Source organism: Lithobates pipiens, unplaced genomic scaffold, assembly GCF_037356315.1.
Source record: "Lithobates pipiens isolate NorthernLeopardFrog02 unplaced genomic scaffold, aLitPip1_a1.2 Scaffold_8, whole genome shotgun sequence".
Taxonomy (NCBI): Eukaryota; Metazoa; Chordata; class Amphibia; order Anura; family Ranidae; genus Lithobates; species Lithobates pipiens.
Genome location: NW_027507903.1, coordinates 538,158,410 through 538,178,467, shown reverse-complemented (window position 1 = coordinate 538,178,467; position 20,058 = coordinate 538,158,410). Strand labels below are relative to the sequence as shown.

General features: G+C 48.9%; 1 protein-coding gene across 1 annotated transcript in view; it reads right to left on the bottom strand.

Annotated features, from left to right (window-relative positions):
• Positions 1-13,538, bottom strand: part of DDX56 (DEAD-box helicase 56) — a 43,855-nt gene extending 30,317 nt beyond the window's left edge. The window contains exons 1-4 of the mRNA XM_077469671.1: positions 13,387-13,538; positions 3,613-3,774; positions 653-807; positions 399-569 (exon numbers count right to left, since the gene is read on the bottom strand). Of these exons, the coding sequence (XP_077325797.1) occupies positions 399-569; positions 653-807; positions 3,613-3,774; positions 13,387-13,437 (539 nt within the window). The 5' untranslated portion in view covers positions 13,438-13,538. The remainder of the gene's footprint in view (positions 1-398; positions 570-652; positions 808-3,612; positions 3,775-13,386) is intronic.
• Positions 13,539-20,058: the final 6,520 nt, after the last annotated feature.

Below are 20,058 nucleotides of genomic sequence, written 5' to 3'. Positions count from 1 at the left end.
CCATTTGATCCTGTCTTCTTGGATCCTTCCCTTCTTGCACAGTCCCCAATCTCCTGATAAGACAGAGCCCTTGGGAGTCAATCTGCACATGCTCAGTTTGGTCTGTATTGTTATAGAGTTAGTTTTTTTTCTTGGCGCTGCCCAGACAGAGGGTCAGGGGTTCTGTAGCCTTACAGGACAATCAAAACTCCACCTACAAGCTTTAACCAGACACTGATAGAAGTCAAAAGACTGCTATACACTGCTGATAAGAAAAGGTATTTAGCAGTTTATATTTACTAAAATAACTGCATTTCCATGTTCTGTGTGCTGTGGGAGACCAGATATGAATGCAGGGTCCTCAGTTTAGTAACAATTTAAATCATTCACTTTACAAGTTCCAGTAATTAGGTGCTTACCACAGCAAGTTTTTCAAATCATCTTCAAATCCAAATGAGAAGATTAGGTCAGCTTCATCAATCACTATTGCTTGGAGGGTGTCCCGCACACACAGTGTTCCCTGATTCATGTGACAAAGTACTCTGGATGGTGTACCCACCACAATGTCCGGTTTCTCCATAAGGATTGGCCTGAAAGAAAAAAGGAGCCCCAGTTAATAAAAGTGCACCAAGTTTACAAAAGGTATTATTCGTTGTACATGAAGAACACCTACCTCTGGGCAGAAACATCCACCTGCCCAGAGATGTCCGCCACTCTTATATCACGGGCACAGTAGAATGTCAGCTGCCGAATCATCTGCTGAACCTGCTGGCCAAGCTCCTTGGTGGGTACTAGGATCAGGACTCGAACTGCCTGCTCAGAGACAGTCTGCAAACAAAAGAATAAGGGAGGTATGAAAACACACAGATACAAACATTGTTCATTCATTAAAACTGTGTACAATGAACTCAAGTAATAGGAGGAGGAAAGAAGGAGAGGAGATAAGAAATTTACAAAATCAAGGAAAATTATGATGTTGGCCATCTTATTTATGCTGCCAAATTCTTTTCCACATTAAATGTAGCATAGTTAATATCGGCTATCGAATTTCCTAAAGCACGTTCAAATTAACCTTGCCCTGCAGAAACAGAGGCTGCACTGCTGATCAACACATAACTGCTCAAAATAAATAGTTAAAAGGCTGCCACGCCGACCCTAACAAAAAACAAAATTTATCCAGAAAAGGTATGCAGATAAAGGACTTTAAATTTCCTGATCTGAACACTCGTTCCAGGTCAGCAAATCAAAGCCAATCTCCAGCTTTTGGTGAAGTTTAAACAGTTTGCTTTGACCAAGCTGGTCCAAACAAATCATTTACTTCATTAGGGCATACAGCGGCTCTCAGTGCAGTATGAACTGTATGTAGCCTCAGCTACATACAGTATACAGTGCTATGTTCCAGCAGTGGGAAAGTGACTTTGTTCCACATCCAGGAAAAAATTGAGTTGGACTTAGTGCTGCTCAGCCATTCACAGGGAGCTTTGTATTCTCAGAATGCATACAAAGCTTCCTCTGTTTGGCTGAGTCAGAGGTCATGAAATCATCTGCCCGTCTCGCCACCTTAGCCAATCAGAAAAAGGTTTGTATTTATTCAAAAAAATGCATAGCTTTCTCAGCCCAACTCAATTTTGTTCCACATGTGGGACAGGAAGTTCCCATCCAACTGCTGGAATACAACGCTGTATACTGTATGCACCTGAGGTTTGGTTCAAACCAACTATCAAAAGCTGGAGATCTGCTTTAACCACTACAATACAGGGCACTTTCGCCCCCTTCCTTCCCAGCCCAATTTTCAGCTTTTATCGCTCTCGCACTTTCAATGACAATTGCACGGTCATGCTACACTGTACCCAAATTAAATTTTTATCATTTTGTTCGCACAAATAGAGCTTTATTTTGGTGGTATTTATTCACGACTCCGTTTTTTTATTTTTTGCGATAAGCGCAAAAAAAGCGGAAATTTGGAAAAAAAAACAATATTTTATTTTTTCTATTTTAAAAGAAATAAAATCAAATTTTGTCATAAATTTAAGCCAAAATGTATTCTGCTACATGTTTTTGTTAAAAAAAATTCCGTTAAGTGTATAATTGGTTTGTGTGATCACAGACATATGTACGCAAATTATCATGTACAGATGTGTGCAGGTGATCACGGACATATGTGTGCAGATAATCATTGGAACATGTGATTTTAGTGGGACATATGTGGGGGCCTTTTTTTTTTTTCATTTGGGGACATATCTTTTTATTATTTGGGGACATGTGTGTTTTGGGGACATGTGTGGTGACATGTGTATTGTGGTGACATATGTGTTTACATTGTGTGGTGATGTGTGTTTATACTAGACTGGTGATCAGTTAGAAAAGCTGTAAAAACAGCTCATACTCACTGATCACCAGCCGGCTGCAGCGATGACTTCTGTGTGAGGAGAGGAGGAGCCGATTGCCTAGCAACCGGCTGTTTGTTTACATCACATGACGGCTGTGATTGGACACGGCCGTCATGTGATCAGGAGGGCCAATCATAGAGCCCTCTTGCCGATCCGAGATGCGCCGTGTCCGGGTGACACGAGCACATCGGGATCGCGCCGCTGCGCAGGCACGCGCGATCCCCCTCCTTCTGAAGGACGTTCCTGAACATCCTATCAGAAGTAGACGGCTCCCACCCGGCCGTATATGTACATTGGCCAGGTGGGAAGTGGTTAAAAGCCAAAGACTACCAGAATATTGCATTTTCAAAATAAGGGAAGCAAAGGCATCCTCCATGTTTCTCTCATGGCAAGTTTATTTAAAGCTTAACTCCATGTTTAACTTTAAATAGTTCAGCCCAAACAAACTATTTCCTTCACCAGCAAATTTGCCTGCTGGACACACGGTATAAACTGTATGTAGCATCAGCTACATACAATAAACTGCATCTTGGAAGCAGTACAGGGACTCCTTACTCTCGCAACAAAATCAAGTCAGGTATATTATTTGGTCATCTTCTAGTATTTGCCACTTATTTATTAGTTCATATCAGCACTTTAGTACAACTTTTTACTTTATTCATTCACAGGGAGCTTTGTATTTTTTGGATTAAATACAAAACGTCCTCTGATTGGCTGAGGCAGAAAGGAGGGCGGATGATGTCACAATCTCTGCCAACCAAAAAGGAAGCTTTGTATTTATTCATAGGATGACTGAGCAGCACTGTTTCATTGCCAGAACACATCCCTGTATACTCCATGTAGCTGGTGCATAGACAGCACGCTTAGCAGACATATCAGTTAGTGAAGGAAATAGTTTGACCATTTAAAGCCCCAGTAAACAAGCAGTTAAGCTTTAGTGCAGTATTGTGTAGCCCAGACAGTATAAAATTAGACAACAGGTGATTTTACATTTCAAAAGCAGAAATATATTTTCAAAAAAACTGCTCTTTTCCAACAGTGGTAGTGAATGTAAACCAATGCAGATATAGAGCAGACATACAATAGCCTAGAAGGAATAATAACCGTGCCCCCTTGCTGAAAAGCTGCAGTAATATTAGAGATTCGCATTTCTAAAACCAATGGTACTAAATTTACATACATGTGTAGCCATAACCGTACTTAAAATACAAAGACAATACTGTCATCAGACAAGAACACATACCAACTTTGACTGTAGAAGGTTCTGTATTATGGGAATGGAGTAGGCTGCGGTCTTCCCTGACCCTGTTCTCGCCCGCGCCAGCAGGTCCTTTCCTTCCAAGGCCAGCGGAATGGCCTTCTCCTGAATTAACGTTGGCTTGGCCCATCCTAAATCTGCTATGGCCTACAGCGACATGGAAATGTCAGGAAAAAAAAAAAAAAATCAGACTTTGTAGGTCAATCTACTAAATTTGTAAAGGTTAATATATACTCTATGGACCAATGACTGCTAACGTTTCTGTGGAAACAAGGTGATAGACAAACATGCATTATTCAACTGTTTCATACTCTTGTGCAAAAGGTAAAAGTGCAAAGATCTGAACCTTACATAAATCAAATGTATTGGGATAGCCCAAAACAACTTTCATACAACCACTTTATTTGTATTTTTTTTTTAATCAGCGATGTATTGCAGAAATCTTACCGTAAAAAACCTTGAAAGCTTCACATGTTACTATAGACCAACGAAAAGCAGGTTACTAGAAGAAGGAAACTAGGTAACTAGGTTGTTACGCTTTTTTTTTTTTTTTTTTTTTTTTTTTTTAGGTGCTTCCATAAAACCCATGGTGCCAAAATTTGTTTTACAATCCTGCCCCAGAGAAGGGACAGCACATGACTCAGATGTGAATAGGTCCCTTAAAGTGGTTTTAAACCCTTACACACCACTTTTACCTACAGGGAAGCCTATAAGAAGACTTAAGCCCTATACACACTATCAGATATTCTGCTGATTTTTGTCTTCAGATTTACCAAAACCATGTAGTGCAAGGGCCTGCCTGATTGCATACAAATTGAAACTCCTAAGGTTTGACCTCATATTATATGGTTTTGGTAAATCTGAAGGAAAAAAGAAGAAGATCTGATAGTGTGTATGGGGCTTTACCTGTAGAGTCAGAGTCCACGGCCCCTGAAAGAAAGAGAGGTGAATCGGGACACAGCCACCAGCGGGGACATCGCAGGCTTCATTTGCAGGTAAGTGCAACATAATGGGTTAGTATACAATGCCTCCTAGCTCATAATGCATTTACTTTGCAGGGGAATAAAGAGGAAGTCAAATTCATCAGGGTTTACTTCCCCTTTAGGCCCGGTTCACACCGCTGCGGGGGGAGATCCGGATGTGATTCACACAGCAAATCACATCCGATCTCCGTAGCGATGCGAGTTCAGCCATACAGATAGTATGGCTGAATTCGCAGCGCTCCCGCAGCAAACTCGCACGGGACCCTTTTTTGGGTCCGCAACAGAATCGGATCGCATGGGGGTTCACACCATGCGATCCGATTCCTGTGCGAGTCGGCAGATCGCACTGCGATATGCCGACGGATCTGGGGGTGTCATTAACATAACATTGACACTCCCAGCCGTCCGCATAGGGCAGTGTGAACTGCCGGCGGGAGGTGTGCGATGCGGGTAAACGCCGTGGATTCGCGGCGTTCCCGCATCGCTATAGTGTGAACCCGGCCTTAAAGTACATGTAAACCCTCAGTTTGCTGAACTAGAAATGAAAAGGCAAAACATTTTTTGTGTGAGAATATATATATATATATATATATATATATATATATATATATATATATATATATATATATATATATATATACACATACAAACAAATGGGTCTAGAATTGTTATCATGGGTGTATTTTAAATGACAGAGACAAAAAATCAACCAAAAAACATGATACACATGTTATAAATTGAGTTGCAGTTCAGCGAGTAAAATAAGTATGTGATCCCCTACCAACCAACTACCAACAATAGTTTTGGCTCCCACAGATTGGTCCTGTGAATTTAAGAAAGTGCTTCCAACAACAACTCGTGTATAAAAGACTTCTGTCCACAGAATTCAATTCTTCCACTCAAACCTCACCAACATGGGCAAGACCAAAGAGCTGTCAAAGGACGTCAGAGACAAGATTGTAGACCTGCACAAGTCTGAAATGGGCTGTAATACAAGACCATCAGCAAGAAGCTTGGTGAGAAGGAGACAACCGTTAAAGTGATTATTCGTAAATGCAAGTAGTACAAAACAATCATCAATCGCCCTCGGTCTGGAGCTTGATGCAAGGTTTCGCCTCATGGGGTAAGGATGATCATGAGAAAAGTCCGGGATCAGCCCAGAACTACATGGGAGGAGCTTGTGAATAATCTCAATGTTGTTGGGACCACAGTCACCAAACAAACCATTAGTAACACAGTACGTCACCATGTATTGAAAGCCTACAGGGCCTGCAAGGTCCTCCTCAAGAAGGCACATGTACCGGCTTGTCTGCAGTTTGCCAGCGAACATCTAAATGATTCAGAGATGGATGGGCCACAGGTCGCGCAAAAAGGGGGAGGGCGCACTCCAAAAGGAGGACCACGAGTCGCGCAAAGGGGGGGCGCGCTCCAAAAAGGAGGACCACGGGTCGCGCAAAGGGGGGGGCGCGCTCCAAAAAGGAGGACCACGGGTCGCGCAAAGGGGGGGCGCGCTCCAAAAGGAGGACCACGGGTCGCGCAAAGGGGGGGGCGCGCTCCAAAAGGAGGACCACGGGTCGCGCAAAGGGGGGGCGCGCTCCAAAAGGAGGACCACGGGTCGCGCAAAGGGGGGGGGGCGCGCTCCAAAAGGAGGACCACGGGTCGCGCAAGGGGGGGGGGGCGCGCTCCAAAAGGAGGACCACGGGTCGCGCAAAGGGGGGGCGCGCTCCAAAAGGAGGACCACGGGTCGCGCAAAGGGGGGGCGCGCTCCAAAAGGAGGACCACGGGTCGCGCAAAGGGGGGGCGCGCTCCAAAAGGAGGTCCACGGGTCGCGCAAAGGGGGGGGGCGCGCTCCAAAAGGAGGACCACGGGGGGCGCGCTCCAAAAGGAGGACCACGGGTCGCGCAAAGGGGGGGGGCGCGCTCCAAAAGGAGGACCACGGGTCGCGCAAAGGGGGGGGGCGCTCTCCAAAAGGAGGACCACGGGTCGCGCAAAGGGGGGAGTCGCGCTCCAAAAGGAGGACCACGGGTCGCGCAAAGGGGGGGGCGCGCTCCAAAAGGAGGACCACGGGTCGCGCAAAGGGGGGGCGCGCTCCAAAAGGAGGACCACGGGTCGCGCAAAGGGGGGGCGCGCTCCAAAAGGAGGACCACGGGTCGCGCAAAGGGGGGGCGCGCTCCAAAAGGAGGACCACGGGTCGCGCAAAGGGGGGGCGCGCTCCAAAAGGAGGACCACGGGTCGCGCAAAGGGGGGGCGCGCTCCAAAAGGAGGACCACGGGTCGCGCAAAGGGGGGCGCGCTCCAAAAGGAGGACCACGGGTCGCGCAAAGGGGGGCGCGCTCCAAAAGGAGGACCACGGGTCGCGCAAAGGGGGGGCGCGCTCCAAAAGGAGGACCACGGGTCGCGCAAAGGGGGGGCGCGCTCCAAAAGGAGGACCACGGGTCGCGCAAAGGGGGGGCGCGCTCCAAAAGGAGGACCACGGGTCGCGCAAAGGGGGGCGCGCTCCAAAAGGAGGACCACGGGTCGCGCAAAGGGGGGGCGCGCTCCAAAAGGAGGACCACGGGTCGAGCAAAGGGGGGGGCGCGCTCCAAAAGGACCACGGGTCGCGCAAAGGGGGGGCGCGCTCCAAAAGGAGGACCACGGGTCGCGCAAAGGGAGGGCGCGCTCCAAAAGGAGGACCACGGGTCGCGCAAAGGGGGGGCGCGCTCCAAAAGGAGGACCACGGGTCGCGCAAAGGGGGGGGCGCGCTCCAAAAGGAGGACCACGGGTCGCGCAAAGGGGGGGGGGCGCGCTCCAAAAGGAGGACCACGGGTCGCGCAAAGGGGGGGAGGCGCGCTCCAAAAGGAGGACCGCGGGTCGCGCAAAGGGGGGGGGGGGCGCGCTCCAAAAGGAGGACCGCGGGTCGCGCAAAGGGGGGGGGGCGCGCTCCAAAAGGAGGACCGCGGGTCGCGCAAAGGGGGGGGGGGGCGCGCTCCAAAAGGAGGACCGCGGGTCGCGCAAAGGGGGGGGGGGGGCGCGCTCCAAAAGGAGGACCGCGGGTCGCGCAAAGGGGGGGGGGCGCGCTCCAAAAGGAGGACCGCGGGTCGCGCAAAGGGGGGGGGGCGCGCTCCAAAAGGAGGACCGCGGGTCGCGCAAAGGGGGGGGGCGCGCTCCAAAAGGAGGACCGCGGGTCGCGCAAAGGGGGGGGGGGCGCTCCAAAAGGAGGACCGCGGGTCGCGCAAAGGGGGGCGCGCTCCAAAAGGAGGACCGCGGGTCGCGCAAAGGGGGGGCGCGCTCCAAAAGGAGGACCGCGGGTCGCGCAAAGGGGGGGCGCGCTCCAAAAGGAGGACCGCGGGTCGCGCAAAGGGGGGGCGCGCGCCAAAAGGAGGACCGCGGGTCGCGCAAAGGGGGGGGGGCGCGCCAAAAGGAGGACCGCGGGTCGCGCAAAGGGGGGGCGCGCTCCAAAAGGAGGACCGCGGGTCGCGCAAAGGGGGGGGGGGGCGCGCTCCAAAAGGAGGACCACGGGTCGCGCAAAGGGGGGGGGGGCGCGCTCCAAAAGGAGGACCACGGGTCGCGCAAAGGGGGGGCGCGCTCCAAAAGGAGGACCACGGGTCGCGCAAAGGGGGGGGCGCGCTCCAAAAGGAGGACCACGGGTCGCGCAAAGGGGGGGGCGCGCTCCAAAAGGAGGACCACGGGTCGCGCAAAGGGGGGGCGCGCTCCAAAAGGAGGACCACGGGTCGCGCAAAGGGGGGGCGCGCTCCAAAAGGAGGACCACGGGTCGCGCAAAGGGGGGGGCGCGCTCCAAAAGGAGGACCACGGGTCGCGCAAAGGGGGGCGCGCTCCAAAAGGAGGACCACGGGTCGCGCAAAGGGGGGGCGCGCTCCAAAAGGAGGACCACGGGTCGCGCAAAGGGGGGCGCGCTCCAAAAGGAGGACCACGGGTCGCGCAAAGGGGGGGCGCGCTCCAAAAGGAGGACCACGGGTCGCGCAAAGGGGGGGCGCGCTCCAAAAGGAGGACCACGGGTCGCGCAAAGGGGGGGCGCGCTCCAAAAGGAGGACCACGGGTCGCGCAAAGGGGGGGCGCGCTCCAAAAGGAGGACCACGGGTCGCGCAAAGGGGGGGCGCGCTCCAAAAGGAGGACCACGGGTCGCGCAAAGGGGGGGCGCGCTCCAAAAGGAGGACCACGGGTCGCGCAAAGGGGGGGCGCGCTCCAAAAGGAGGACCACGGGTCGCGCAAAGGGGGGGCGCGCTCCAAAAGGAGGACCACGGGTCGCGCAAAGGGGGGGCGCGCTCCAAAAGGAGGACCACGGGTCGCGCAAAGGGGGGGCGCGCTCCAAAAGGAGGACCACGGGTCGCGCAAAGGGGGGGCGCGCTCCAAAAGGAGGACCACGGGTCGCGCAAAGGGGGGGCGCGCTCCAAAAGGAGGACCACGGGTCGCGCAAAGGGGGGGCGCGCTCCAAAAGGAGGACCACGGGTCGCGCAAAGGGGGGGGCGCGCTCCAAAAGGAGGACCACGGGTCGCGCAAAGGGGGGGCGCGCTCCAAAAGGAGGACCACGGGTCGCGCAAAGGGGGGGCGCGCTCCAAAAGGAGGACCACGGGTCGCGCAAAGGGGGGGCGCGCTCCAAAAGGAGGACCACGGGTCGCGCAAAGGGGGGGCGCGCTCCAAAAGGAGGACCACGGGTCGCGCAAAGGGGGGCGCGCTCCAAAAGGAGGACCACGGGTCGCGCAAAGGGGGGGCGCGCTCCAAAAGGAGGACCACGGGTCGCGCAAAGGGGGGGCGCGCTCCAAAAGGAGGACCACGGGTCGCGCAAAGGGGGGGCGCGCTCCAAAAGGAGGACCACGGGTCGCGCAAAGGGGGGGCGCGCTCCAAAAGGAGGACCACGGGTCGCGCAAAGGGGGGGCGCGCTCCAAAAGGAGGACCACGGGTCGAGCAAAGGGGGGGCGCGCTCCAAAAGGACCACGGGTCGCGCAAAGGGGGGGCGCGCTCCAAAAGGAGGACCACGGGTCGCGCAAAGGGAGGGCGCGCTCCAAAAGGAGGACCACGGGTCGCGCAAAGGGGGGGCGCGCTCCAAAAGGAGGACCACGGGTCGCGCAAAGGGGGGGGCGCGCTCCAAAAGGAGGACCACGGGTCGCGCAAAGGGGGGGGGGCGCGCTCCAAAAGGAGGACCACGGGTCGCGCAAAGGGGGGGGGCGCGCTCCAAAAGGAGGACCACGGGTCGCGCAAAGGGGGGGGCGCGCTCCAAAAGGAGGACCACGGGTCGCGCAAAGGGGGGGCATCATGTAATTATTCAGTGTCATGTAATTATTCGGATTTTGTGGGAATTTCAGAGACTTGAAAGTTGGAAGGGTATGCTTATATAAGAATAATGTACAAGTGAATGTGAGAGATGACATCACTAAGGGAGCTAGGGAGGAGGTGGAATCCTTATGGGTAGATCTCCAAAGGGATGAAGTTAAGGCGAAAATAATACTGGGAGTACGCTATAGGCCCCTTAACCTGAGGGAGGAGGGGGAGAGATCTATCACAAGTTGGATTATCAGCAAGGATGGGAAGTGTTATCATAATGGGGAATTTTATTTATCCAGACAGACTGGGCAGAGGGAACCACGCATTCATCTAAGGCTCGCCAGTTCCTAAATGTCTTGCAGGATAAATTCATGGTTCAGATGGTAGGCGCACCAACTAGAAATAAAGCGTTACTGGATTTACTGGATTACCAACAATGCAGAACTGATCACGGATGTGAAAGTACGGGGCATTTCAGGAAACAGCGATCACAGGTCAATTGGCTTCAGTATAAATCCCACAAATAGGAAACATAAGGGGAATACAACTGAATTTTAAAAAGAGCGATTGCCCTAAACTATGAACCTTGCTAGAAGACATAAATTGGGATAAAAACGTAGGAACAAAGAACACGGAGGAGAAATGTGTTTCCTTTAAGAGCATATTAAATAAGGGCATTAGCAATGCATCCCATTGGGTAATAAATTTAAAAGAGCGAACAAAAGTCCGGGGTGGCTTAACTCCAATGTAAAAATGCATATACAAGCAAAAGGAGAAGGCCTTCAAAAAATACAAGGTTGAGGGATCGTCATCAGCATTCAGACTTTATAAAGAATGCAACAAGGAATGTAAGGGTACAATTAGGGTGTCTAAGATAGAATACGAAAGACACATAGCGGAGGAGAGCAAAAAAAATCCCAAGAAATCCTTTAAGTATGTAAACAGTGAAAAGGGAGGACAGACCATATTGGCCCCATAAAGAATGAGGAAGGACATCTGGTTACAAAGGATGGGGAGATAGTGAAGGTATTGAATTTATTTTTCTCCTTGCACTTCACAAGGGAATCGGGGGTCTTCAGTAACCAAAACTGCAGTGTTTATCCTCATGACACATCACAGGAAGCACCTCCATGGTTAACAGAGGACAGAATTAAAATTAGACTTGGGAAACTTAACATTAATAAAACACTGGGACCAGACGGCTTGCACCTGAGGGTACTTAGAGAACTCAGTCAAGTAAATGCCAGACCATTTTTCCAAATTTTTACTGAAAGTCTACCGACTGGAATGGTACCTGCTGATTGGAGAAAAGCCAATGTAGCACTAATATTTAAAAAAGGAACCAAAATACATCCCTGGGGATTACAGACCAGTTAGCCTAACATCAATAGTATGTAAACTCTTGGAGGGGGTGATAAGGGCCCATATACAAGATTTTAGTAATGAGAACGGTATAATTAGCAGTAATCAGCATGGATTTATGAAGAATCGTTCTTGCCAAACCATCTGGATTCTCCAAAAGCATTTGACACAGTTCCCCATAAACTGTTAATGTACAAAATAAGGTCCGTTGGCATGAACCATAGGGAATGCCCACCATCGATTTACGACGCTACTTTGACGAGGGGTATCGTTATGGCAGCAGCTAACTGCCATAATCCCGCTATCCTCTTCTTCAGCGGACAGTCCACTTTCTCTGCGCAGATTTGGTGCAAGATTACTTATCGGCGGGGAGGGCCCCCCGATAAAGGTGCCCATTAAGGAGATATTGACATTACCTATAGGTAAGCCTTATTATAGGCTTACCTATAGGTAGAATTTGGTGATGGAAGTTTACTTCCACTTCAACACATACTAGTGTTCCCTTTTCTCTCCTGCATCGTCAGATGATACTTCCAGGTTGTGACCCGTGGTACAGAAGTGTGCTGAGTAAATAGGGAATAGTAGCTCTCTGCATCTCTGTAACATTGTTGACATTATGCCCCTTGACTTTTTCTTACTCCAACTCCACATCACGTTGGCTAGATCTGGCCCTTGGGTATGAGCCTGGGTACCAAGCCCTCTACCATCACACACCCCATAAGGTACAGAATACTCCGCTCCTGGGCTTCTCTTTGCATTTCTGATTTAAAGCGGAGGTCCACCCTAAAATGGACCTTCCGCTCATCGGATTCCCCCCCCCCCCCTCCGGCGCCACAATTGGCACCTTTCAGGGGGGAGGGGGGTGCAGTTACCTGGATAATCCAGGTAACTGCACCCACTTCCGGGCTAGCTCTCTGCAGAAAGGGGCGTACATTACGCCCCTTTCTGCAAGTGCCCGCCCCTTTCCGCAAGTGCCCCGCTGCCTGCTGGGAAACACACAGATCCCAGAGGCAGCGGGGACCGTCCTCATTGCGCAGCGCGGCTCGCGCATGCGCAGTAGGGAACCGGGAAATGAAGCCGAAAGGCTCCATTTCCTGATTCCCATACCCAAGATGGCGGCGGCAGCACTCGAGTGTCGATCTAGAGATCGGCTTCGGGTGCCGACATCGCGGGCGCGCTGGACAGGTAAGTGTCACTATTTTAAAAGTTAGCAGCTGCAGTATTTGTAGCTGCTGACTTTAAAAAAAAAAAAAAAAACACGGAGTCCCGGCGGACTCCCGCTTTAAACTACCTTATTACATAGTTAGTAAGGTTGAATAAAGACACCAGTCCATCCAGTTCTGAGTGGGTGTCTACAATTGTCCCTATCCCTGTACACTGCTCACTCACATCGGTCCCTACCCTCAAGGAGCCCACAATCGAAGGTCCCCATACATATACTAGGGCCAATTTTTTGGACAGAAGCCAATTAACCTACCTGCATGTCTTTGGAGTGTGGGAGGAAACCGGAGTACCCAGAGGAAACCCACACAGGCACAGGGAGAACATACAACCAGATCATATTTTATTAGGTCTGTGCCGCCTCCATATACAGTTCACTTCCTGTCATGGTGACAACACTGACGGGAGTGACAAACTTTCTCTGCATTGTCTAAATCAAAACCACTAGTTGGTGGTGTCAGAGTTCTGAGGTAAGGTTCACACCCAGCGTGTCGAGAACACCCATTCTTTGGCACTACGCGCATAGAGCAGCCTATTCCTTTCAATGATCTTCCCTACATGCGCCAAAGTAGCTTATTTACCTTTTTTCGACATTGAGCTTCGCACAGCTGCTTGTCACGTTTGGGGTGCCATTAACAATGAATGACAACTCATGAAATGTTGACTGCAGCCTGAGAGAAGGCCTGGAGCAGAGGGGTCTGTACATTATGGGGTGGCTCATGGTGGGGGGGGTTTAATAATAAGCTCTGGCCAGCCCCTGTGTGGGAGGACTATTACACTCTGTGCACCCTTTTAGACTATAGCCCATGCTGGGACCTCTGGTTCCACAAGTCCTGGACAGACACTGTGTACATCAGCTGGTCACACAACACACCGCTTCTTTAGTAGCACTGAACCCCTCTACACTCAACACCATACTGACACCGCGCTCTCACCTTCAGCACACGGTCATCCAGCCCCAGCTCATGGAAGCGAAGAGTAGCCATACCCACGTGTGGCACCGTGGAGGACCGATATCACAGAGACGCCTGTACTAACTAGCGTGTCGGCAAATACCATAGAGAGGACACTACAACAGCTCCTGTAGCAGGAAGGATAATCCGCCCAATCATACCAATTACATAAGACGCAGCGCCATCTTGTGGCAGACTTGGGTCTGTGCATGTTTATGAGACCGCAATTCTGTCACAGAAGGACCTAAAAATTACTACCGTAGTATGATTTTTGAAGCCCGAAGTGGAAAATACTAAGTGTGAAATGCTATATAATAAAAGTGTTCACATGGCGTAAAAGTAGCAATGAGACTTTTATTTTAAGTCCTCCTCTTTGCTGACTGGTTGTCAGACTCACTCAAGGTGAAAGTTGCAAATGTCCAGTCATCTCCCACTTGCTAGTTCCATATTGCACAATACTGATCTCAGTCAGTAGGTCCACGATTAGAAGACGAGCGCTGTTATGTTCTCAGTAGGGAAAACTGGTTTGGGTGCAAAAGCTAACGCAGCAGCGTGCCCATACTCGCCATGCTCAGATGCAGGCACGGGCCCCTTTAGGTCCATTTAGCACAATTACCTGGGTTCCTTGACAAGCCCAGGGACGATAAGCCCCTCTGTCTCCCTCCCTCAGCTCAGGGAAGCCACACTTGCAGAGGTAGCTGGGCAAAGGATCTGCAGCCAGGTGAGAGGCTCTCCACTGTCAGAACTGGCGTGATGGCAGCCAAACAGGAGCCTAAGAACACCCAACTTCTCTAAAATACCCAGCTACACTAGGGAGACCCTCCCAAGACTCTACCTGAATACTGCAATTCCAGGGTGGTGGCTCCAGGCCTGGAAGCCCTCAAGGTCTTCCCCTGCGTTACCGGAACTACCCCGGAATTCACTGAGAGGAAATAGGTTTATGAGGATAATCATAGGTACTTGTAGCTGTTTGTTTTTAACTACTTCAGCCACGGAAGGTTTCACCTTCAATTGGTACTGCGCTACTTTAACTAACAATAGTGTGGTTGTGCGACGCTTTACACAAATAAAATTGATGTCCTTTTTTCCCCACAAATAGAGCTTTCTTTTGGTATTTCATTTTTTTGCGCTATAAATTTTTTTTAAAAACAATAATTTTTTATTTTTATTTTTTTAACTATTTTTTTTTACTTTCTTCTATAAAACATATCCAATAAAGCAATGTAAAAAATAAAATGTCTTGATCCTAACCGCACAGCACAAACAGGAGGCCCACAAATAGACTTGGGATGTCTGGAATACCTTCATTTACTCAGCAGAGGGCCAGCGACTACTGGGGCGATAGTGAGGCCCATTCCCATTATTATTATTTATTATTATTATTTATTACTTATTGTTCCTTCATCCTTTGTCAGACAACTCAGTGATCATTTGCCACCGCCGTGTCTCGGCTCTGTCTCTTCTGCCCCGCTCTCCCTTCTTTCTCTTCTTTTCTGTATCTTGCTATTCTACCTTCTATGTCTCTCCACTCCCCCCCTCCTCCCCTCTTTGTATTTCCCATTGTGCCCTCCCTGTGGACCCCTGCCCCCCTCCCTCTTAAGAAAAGGTGGGAAATGGGGAAGGTATACCCGAAATCTTATTCTCCAACTGAAGGGTTTCAATTTCTCCATGCTGTATAGGTGACATGCTTGTGGGTCCATATAACTCAGGTGATGGCCACTAACTGTTAAGCTGTACACTGCAATGTATATACCTTGCCTGATAGATTTGATATGAACATGTTGATACAAGCTCTTATGTCTGTATTGCGGGGTTCCCTCCCCATGTTTGAGAGACTAATAAATTTATATTTGAAAAAATAAAAAATAAATATCAAATTTCGTCATCATGTTAGGCCAATATGTATACTTCTACATATTTTTGGTTAAAAAAATCCCAATAAGCATATATTGGTTGGTTTGTGCAAAAGTTATCGCAACTACAAACTATGGGATAGTTTTATGGCATTTTTATTTTTAGTTGGTTACTTGGTTACATAGGCAGACCGCCGTTCTGCCTCACGGGAGAGATCACGGGGTGCTGGCAAACATCGGGTCCGCTGGACCCACTGATTGGCTCTCACTTTGTCCAATCACAGCGGAAGCGGGCCACTGGCTGCACGTGCCTCCAGACCCTGGAAGAAGCCGTAACATACCTGTATGTGATTTCATGCTAACAGACCACCCTGCCGCAGTAAATATACGTGGGGCAGTCAGAAAGCGGTTAATAAAGTAATCGATTTTAGCTAGACTCTCTGTTGTCATAGAGTCATATTGAGGCTATGCAATGCAGCCACATTATGCTGACCATACACTGAACAAAATTTGGCTAGTTCAGCAGGGACCGAGTAAATTTCAATTATTATGCAGACAACCCTGCTCAAAAGAAGTTTATGTCCCAGTGGGGTGGGGGAGAGGGGGTGGATGGAGGAATCTGAATTTCTTTTCCTTCAGCCCACTGGCTGAAATTAAAATAAAAAGACAAAAAAAAAAAACAGCCTTACCCTGACACATCTCCTTTAAGATGTTCCTTCAGCAATTTCTCTACTCTCCTCTTCTACTCAGCCACATACTGTGTACAAAGGAAGCAGTGCTTTATCCTTGAAGTGACTATAAACCCTTACATACAGTATACCCAGTACAGGGACTATCCGCAAGTGATATACAGAGATGAAAGAAATCCTCCTACATAAGTTTTATCTGTCTACCTGCAGCCTTCTCTTCTCTACATCTGTTAAACATGCAAAAAATGTTTACGTTTGTCTCAGAGCATTAGAAAAAAAGGGGGCAGAGAGCTGAAGTTACATTCTTCAGAGCACAATGAGGAGAGCTCTGAGAGCTCATCGGAGGGAAGAGACAACCCCCCCCCCCCCCCCCACACACACACACACACAAACACACACACACACAAACACCACCCAGGAACAGAGCTGAGGCTTCCAATTAGCTGTAAATCTCTCCCCGTCACCATTTTTCTCTTGGTGTCAGGAAAACCTGTCAGAAGCGACTAATGCTAATAGCAGAGGAACAAAGCAGCAGACAGAAATGACATAGGGGTTTATTTACTAAAACTGGAGTGTGCAAAATCTGGTGCAGATCCCCCCCATTTCTAGTTGCAGTCTTCATCTCTATTCCTTTCTTCACTATTTCATTCAGGTCTAGGCACACTATTAACCTTGGCCTTTCTTTCTCCGTGTGGTCTTTTTTCATGTTTTTTTCACCCACATTCACATCCATTTCTCACACTTCCTACCACATTCACGTTCACTTCCCACTTTTCCCACCACCTTCCCACACTAGGTTCGGATCACTGCTTTACTAGCAATTTATTTATTATCTTCAAACGCATTTTTTACATTTATTCACAGATGATTTTATATACAAACCATGCACACACATGGACTTTGGTGGGGTTCACTCCCCCAGCCACACCTTACCCTTCAGGATTTCCCATCATTTTGCCATTATTATTGTCGCCTCAGCTCCCGTGGGAGACAATTGTCAGCAGCTCTGCCCTGGCATCCACCGCCGCATCCCATGTTCATTGGGAACCTGCAAGTATGGGTGAGTGATTTATCATCCCCCTCCCCCTTCTTTTGGTGTGTTCAGTTTACTCACCGTTCACCTTTCAATTTTCTTAGTCATCCCTATAGCGTCTGCGCCTGATGAGTGACAGTTAGTCACGAAACACGTTGAGCTATAGATGCTACAATTATGGTCATACATCCAGTTGTTTGAACCATTAGAGCTCTAGATGCTACAATTATGGTAATACATCCAGTTGTTTGAACCATCTATGTTGCTAATTTATGTTTACAGTCAGTGACCATTTTATCACTAATGTATGGGATGTCATATGCAATTGTATTTTATGTTTACATATTTATTCTGTTTATTATAGATCACGCAACTTTAGAAGGCTTGCAGGTTACAATGTATGTCTGTACCATTGATATACTGCACTGTACATTGTAATTATGGAATAAAATTAATTTTGATAACCTTTAGTGTCTCCTTGCTCTCCAGCTGCATGCTGCACTCAAAGTCCAAAATCCTCTCTCTTCTTTTGCTGTGCAAAACCCGGGATGGAGGTACCTCCGATTTACTTCAGAGGCCTCATTTAAGGTCCCAAATTTTTCCTCTTTATCTGGTGCAGCTGTGCATGGTAGCCAATCAGCTTCTAACTTCAGATTTTTTTTTTTTTTTCAAAGCCTAATTAAACAAGGAAAAAAAAATAAATAACTCACAAAACACACGTGCATCCACAGACAATGAATGCAAAACAATTTCCCGCAGGAAGATGTAAGAGGGGGTAAATATTAAATAAAGTTCATCCAGGCTTGCAAATGGGCCTATAGCCCAATAATAAGGAGACAAGTTTATCCAGCTATAATCCATGCTGGCTTTGCCTATAGTCGGGAATAAACAAATAAAAATAAGGGGGGGGGAGGGGCATGGCTTAGCAATGGCCGGGTGAAAAAAACATGTCTCTAGAGTGCTCCTCCCTGCCTATCTCGACAACCTGGCGGCCTTTAGCCATCGTTAAAACGGCATATCCACCAAATGATATAGGACCAGATTGATAGCTTGCGGTAATCGATCCCTCACTCCCCAGAGTTGAATCCAGCTATACTTCCAGGATCCACACCGTACCTCACTAGGCACCATTGTAGCAGCTCCATGTGTACACTGCGTGGAGGACAATGCCGCAGCAACCCTGCCTGTCACTCCTACTCCGTCTACTGACCCAGACCTCTTCCCAGGGACACAGATTGCCTTCTCCCTGGACATGGCTGGGCCCTCTCAATACTCAGGCATCCTTACTGAGAAACTCTGTGCTATGTTGCAGGCCCTCCCTACCAAATCGGATATCGAGGCCCTTATCCTTCGCCTTGAGGAAGCTCATAGCTGGGACATACAGAAAGTGAAAGTGGAGATGCACTCACTTTCTGACAGAGTGGACTCCGGTAAGTCCTCACTCTCCTCCCTGGAACACCGGGTGTCAGCCCTGGAGTGCTCTCAGATAGGGATGGCCTCGCGGTTTGCCCGGCGGTCGGTTCGCGGCGAATTTTGCGTGTTCGCGATTCGCCAAACCGGCGGACTATTGCCGCTGTTCGCCCGGCGGACATATGCGCTTACAGTGTGAAAGAACTTTGACCCATGATGACACATCCATCATGGGGTACAGGACAGCCAATTGAGACATTTCAGCACATGGACAATTGGACATTCCCCCTACCTTATAAATAGACCTGATCTGGCGGCCATTTTACATTCTGTCTTATGTCAGTGTAGGGACAGGACGCTTTGTGGAGCAGGGAGAGACTGTAGTGACACAAATCACTAGCTATTAGGTTCACAAAAGTCCTTTTAAGGACTGGTATAGGTGTAGTACAGTATATAGGGTTCAGTGCACTGCTGTGCTGGTGATTGCAGCTGTCTTTTGTCAGTGTAGGGACAGGACGCGGTGTGGAGCAGGGACAGTCAGTTTAATCACTAGCTAGCTATTACTACTAGGTCCACAAAGGTCCTTTTGAGGACTGGTATAGGTGTACAGTATATAGGGTGCTGGTGCACTGCTGCTGACTGATGCCCGATTCTGCAGCTGTCTTTTATCAGGGTAGGGACTGAAGTATAGTCTGCAAATCACTAGCTACTAGGTCCACAAAGGTCCTTTTAAGGACTGGTATAGGTGTACAAAATATAGGGTTGTGATGCACTGCTGTGCTGCAGATTACTGCTCGTTTCTGCAGCAGTCTTTTATCAGTGTAGGGACTGAGGGACAGTCTGCAAATCACTAGTACTAGGTCCACAAAGGTCCTTTTAAGAACTGGTATAGGTGTACAATATATAGGGTTGTGGTGCACTGCTGTGCTGCAGATTACTGCTTGTTGAAGAAGTCTGTTAATGACGAAACATGTTGGGGCGTGGCTATCTGGTGAACATAGTTTGAGAACTGGGTGATGTGCGGTGGTGCTGGACGGAGGAAAACGAAGGGAACTGTCTGAAACACCTGCATTGGACTCTGATCAGCTGTGTGAGACCAAGTGCGAGGAGGGGTGAGAAGGAAGTATTTGTTTCCCTATATAAAGGTCCGCCATGACTACCAATGCCCCAGGATACTTACCGTAGACCCCTGAAGTGTTCAAGTGTGGAGTGGAGTGATTTATATTTTGGCTAATTCATTCATTGTTCATGTGAGTGCATTCAGTTTTGGTTTATTTGATTAAAGTGCTTAACTGTATTACGCTATTGGAGGCTTCCATTATTATTTTCTCGCAAGGTACATATACCTATGATTTGGTGAGAGGGGATCAAGATATATGGGCTTCGCAAGTCTGGTGGTTTTACAGTGGGCATCCATCTAGAGGATATAAAGCTTTTTCAGCCAAACACGCGAGTGTGAGGTTTATCAGCTGGTGAGTGTACCCACAACGGGGGTTGTCACAATCACAGATGGTGTGGTGAAGGAGCAAATAATTTATTTGGACACCGATTATCACTTTTCACATGGACTTTATTATTTGCATCCTATTTATTTGGACTGCTATATTTATATTTTATTTTTTGGATCACAGATTTTTTTATGTATTTTTAATTATTACATTTTGATTAT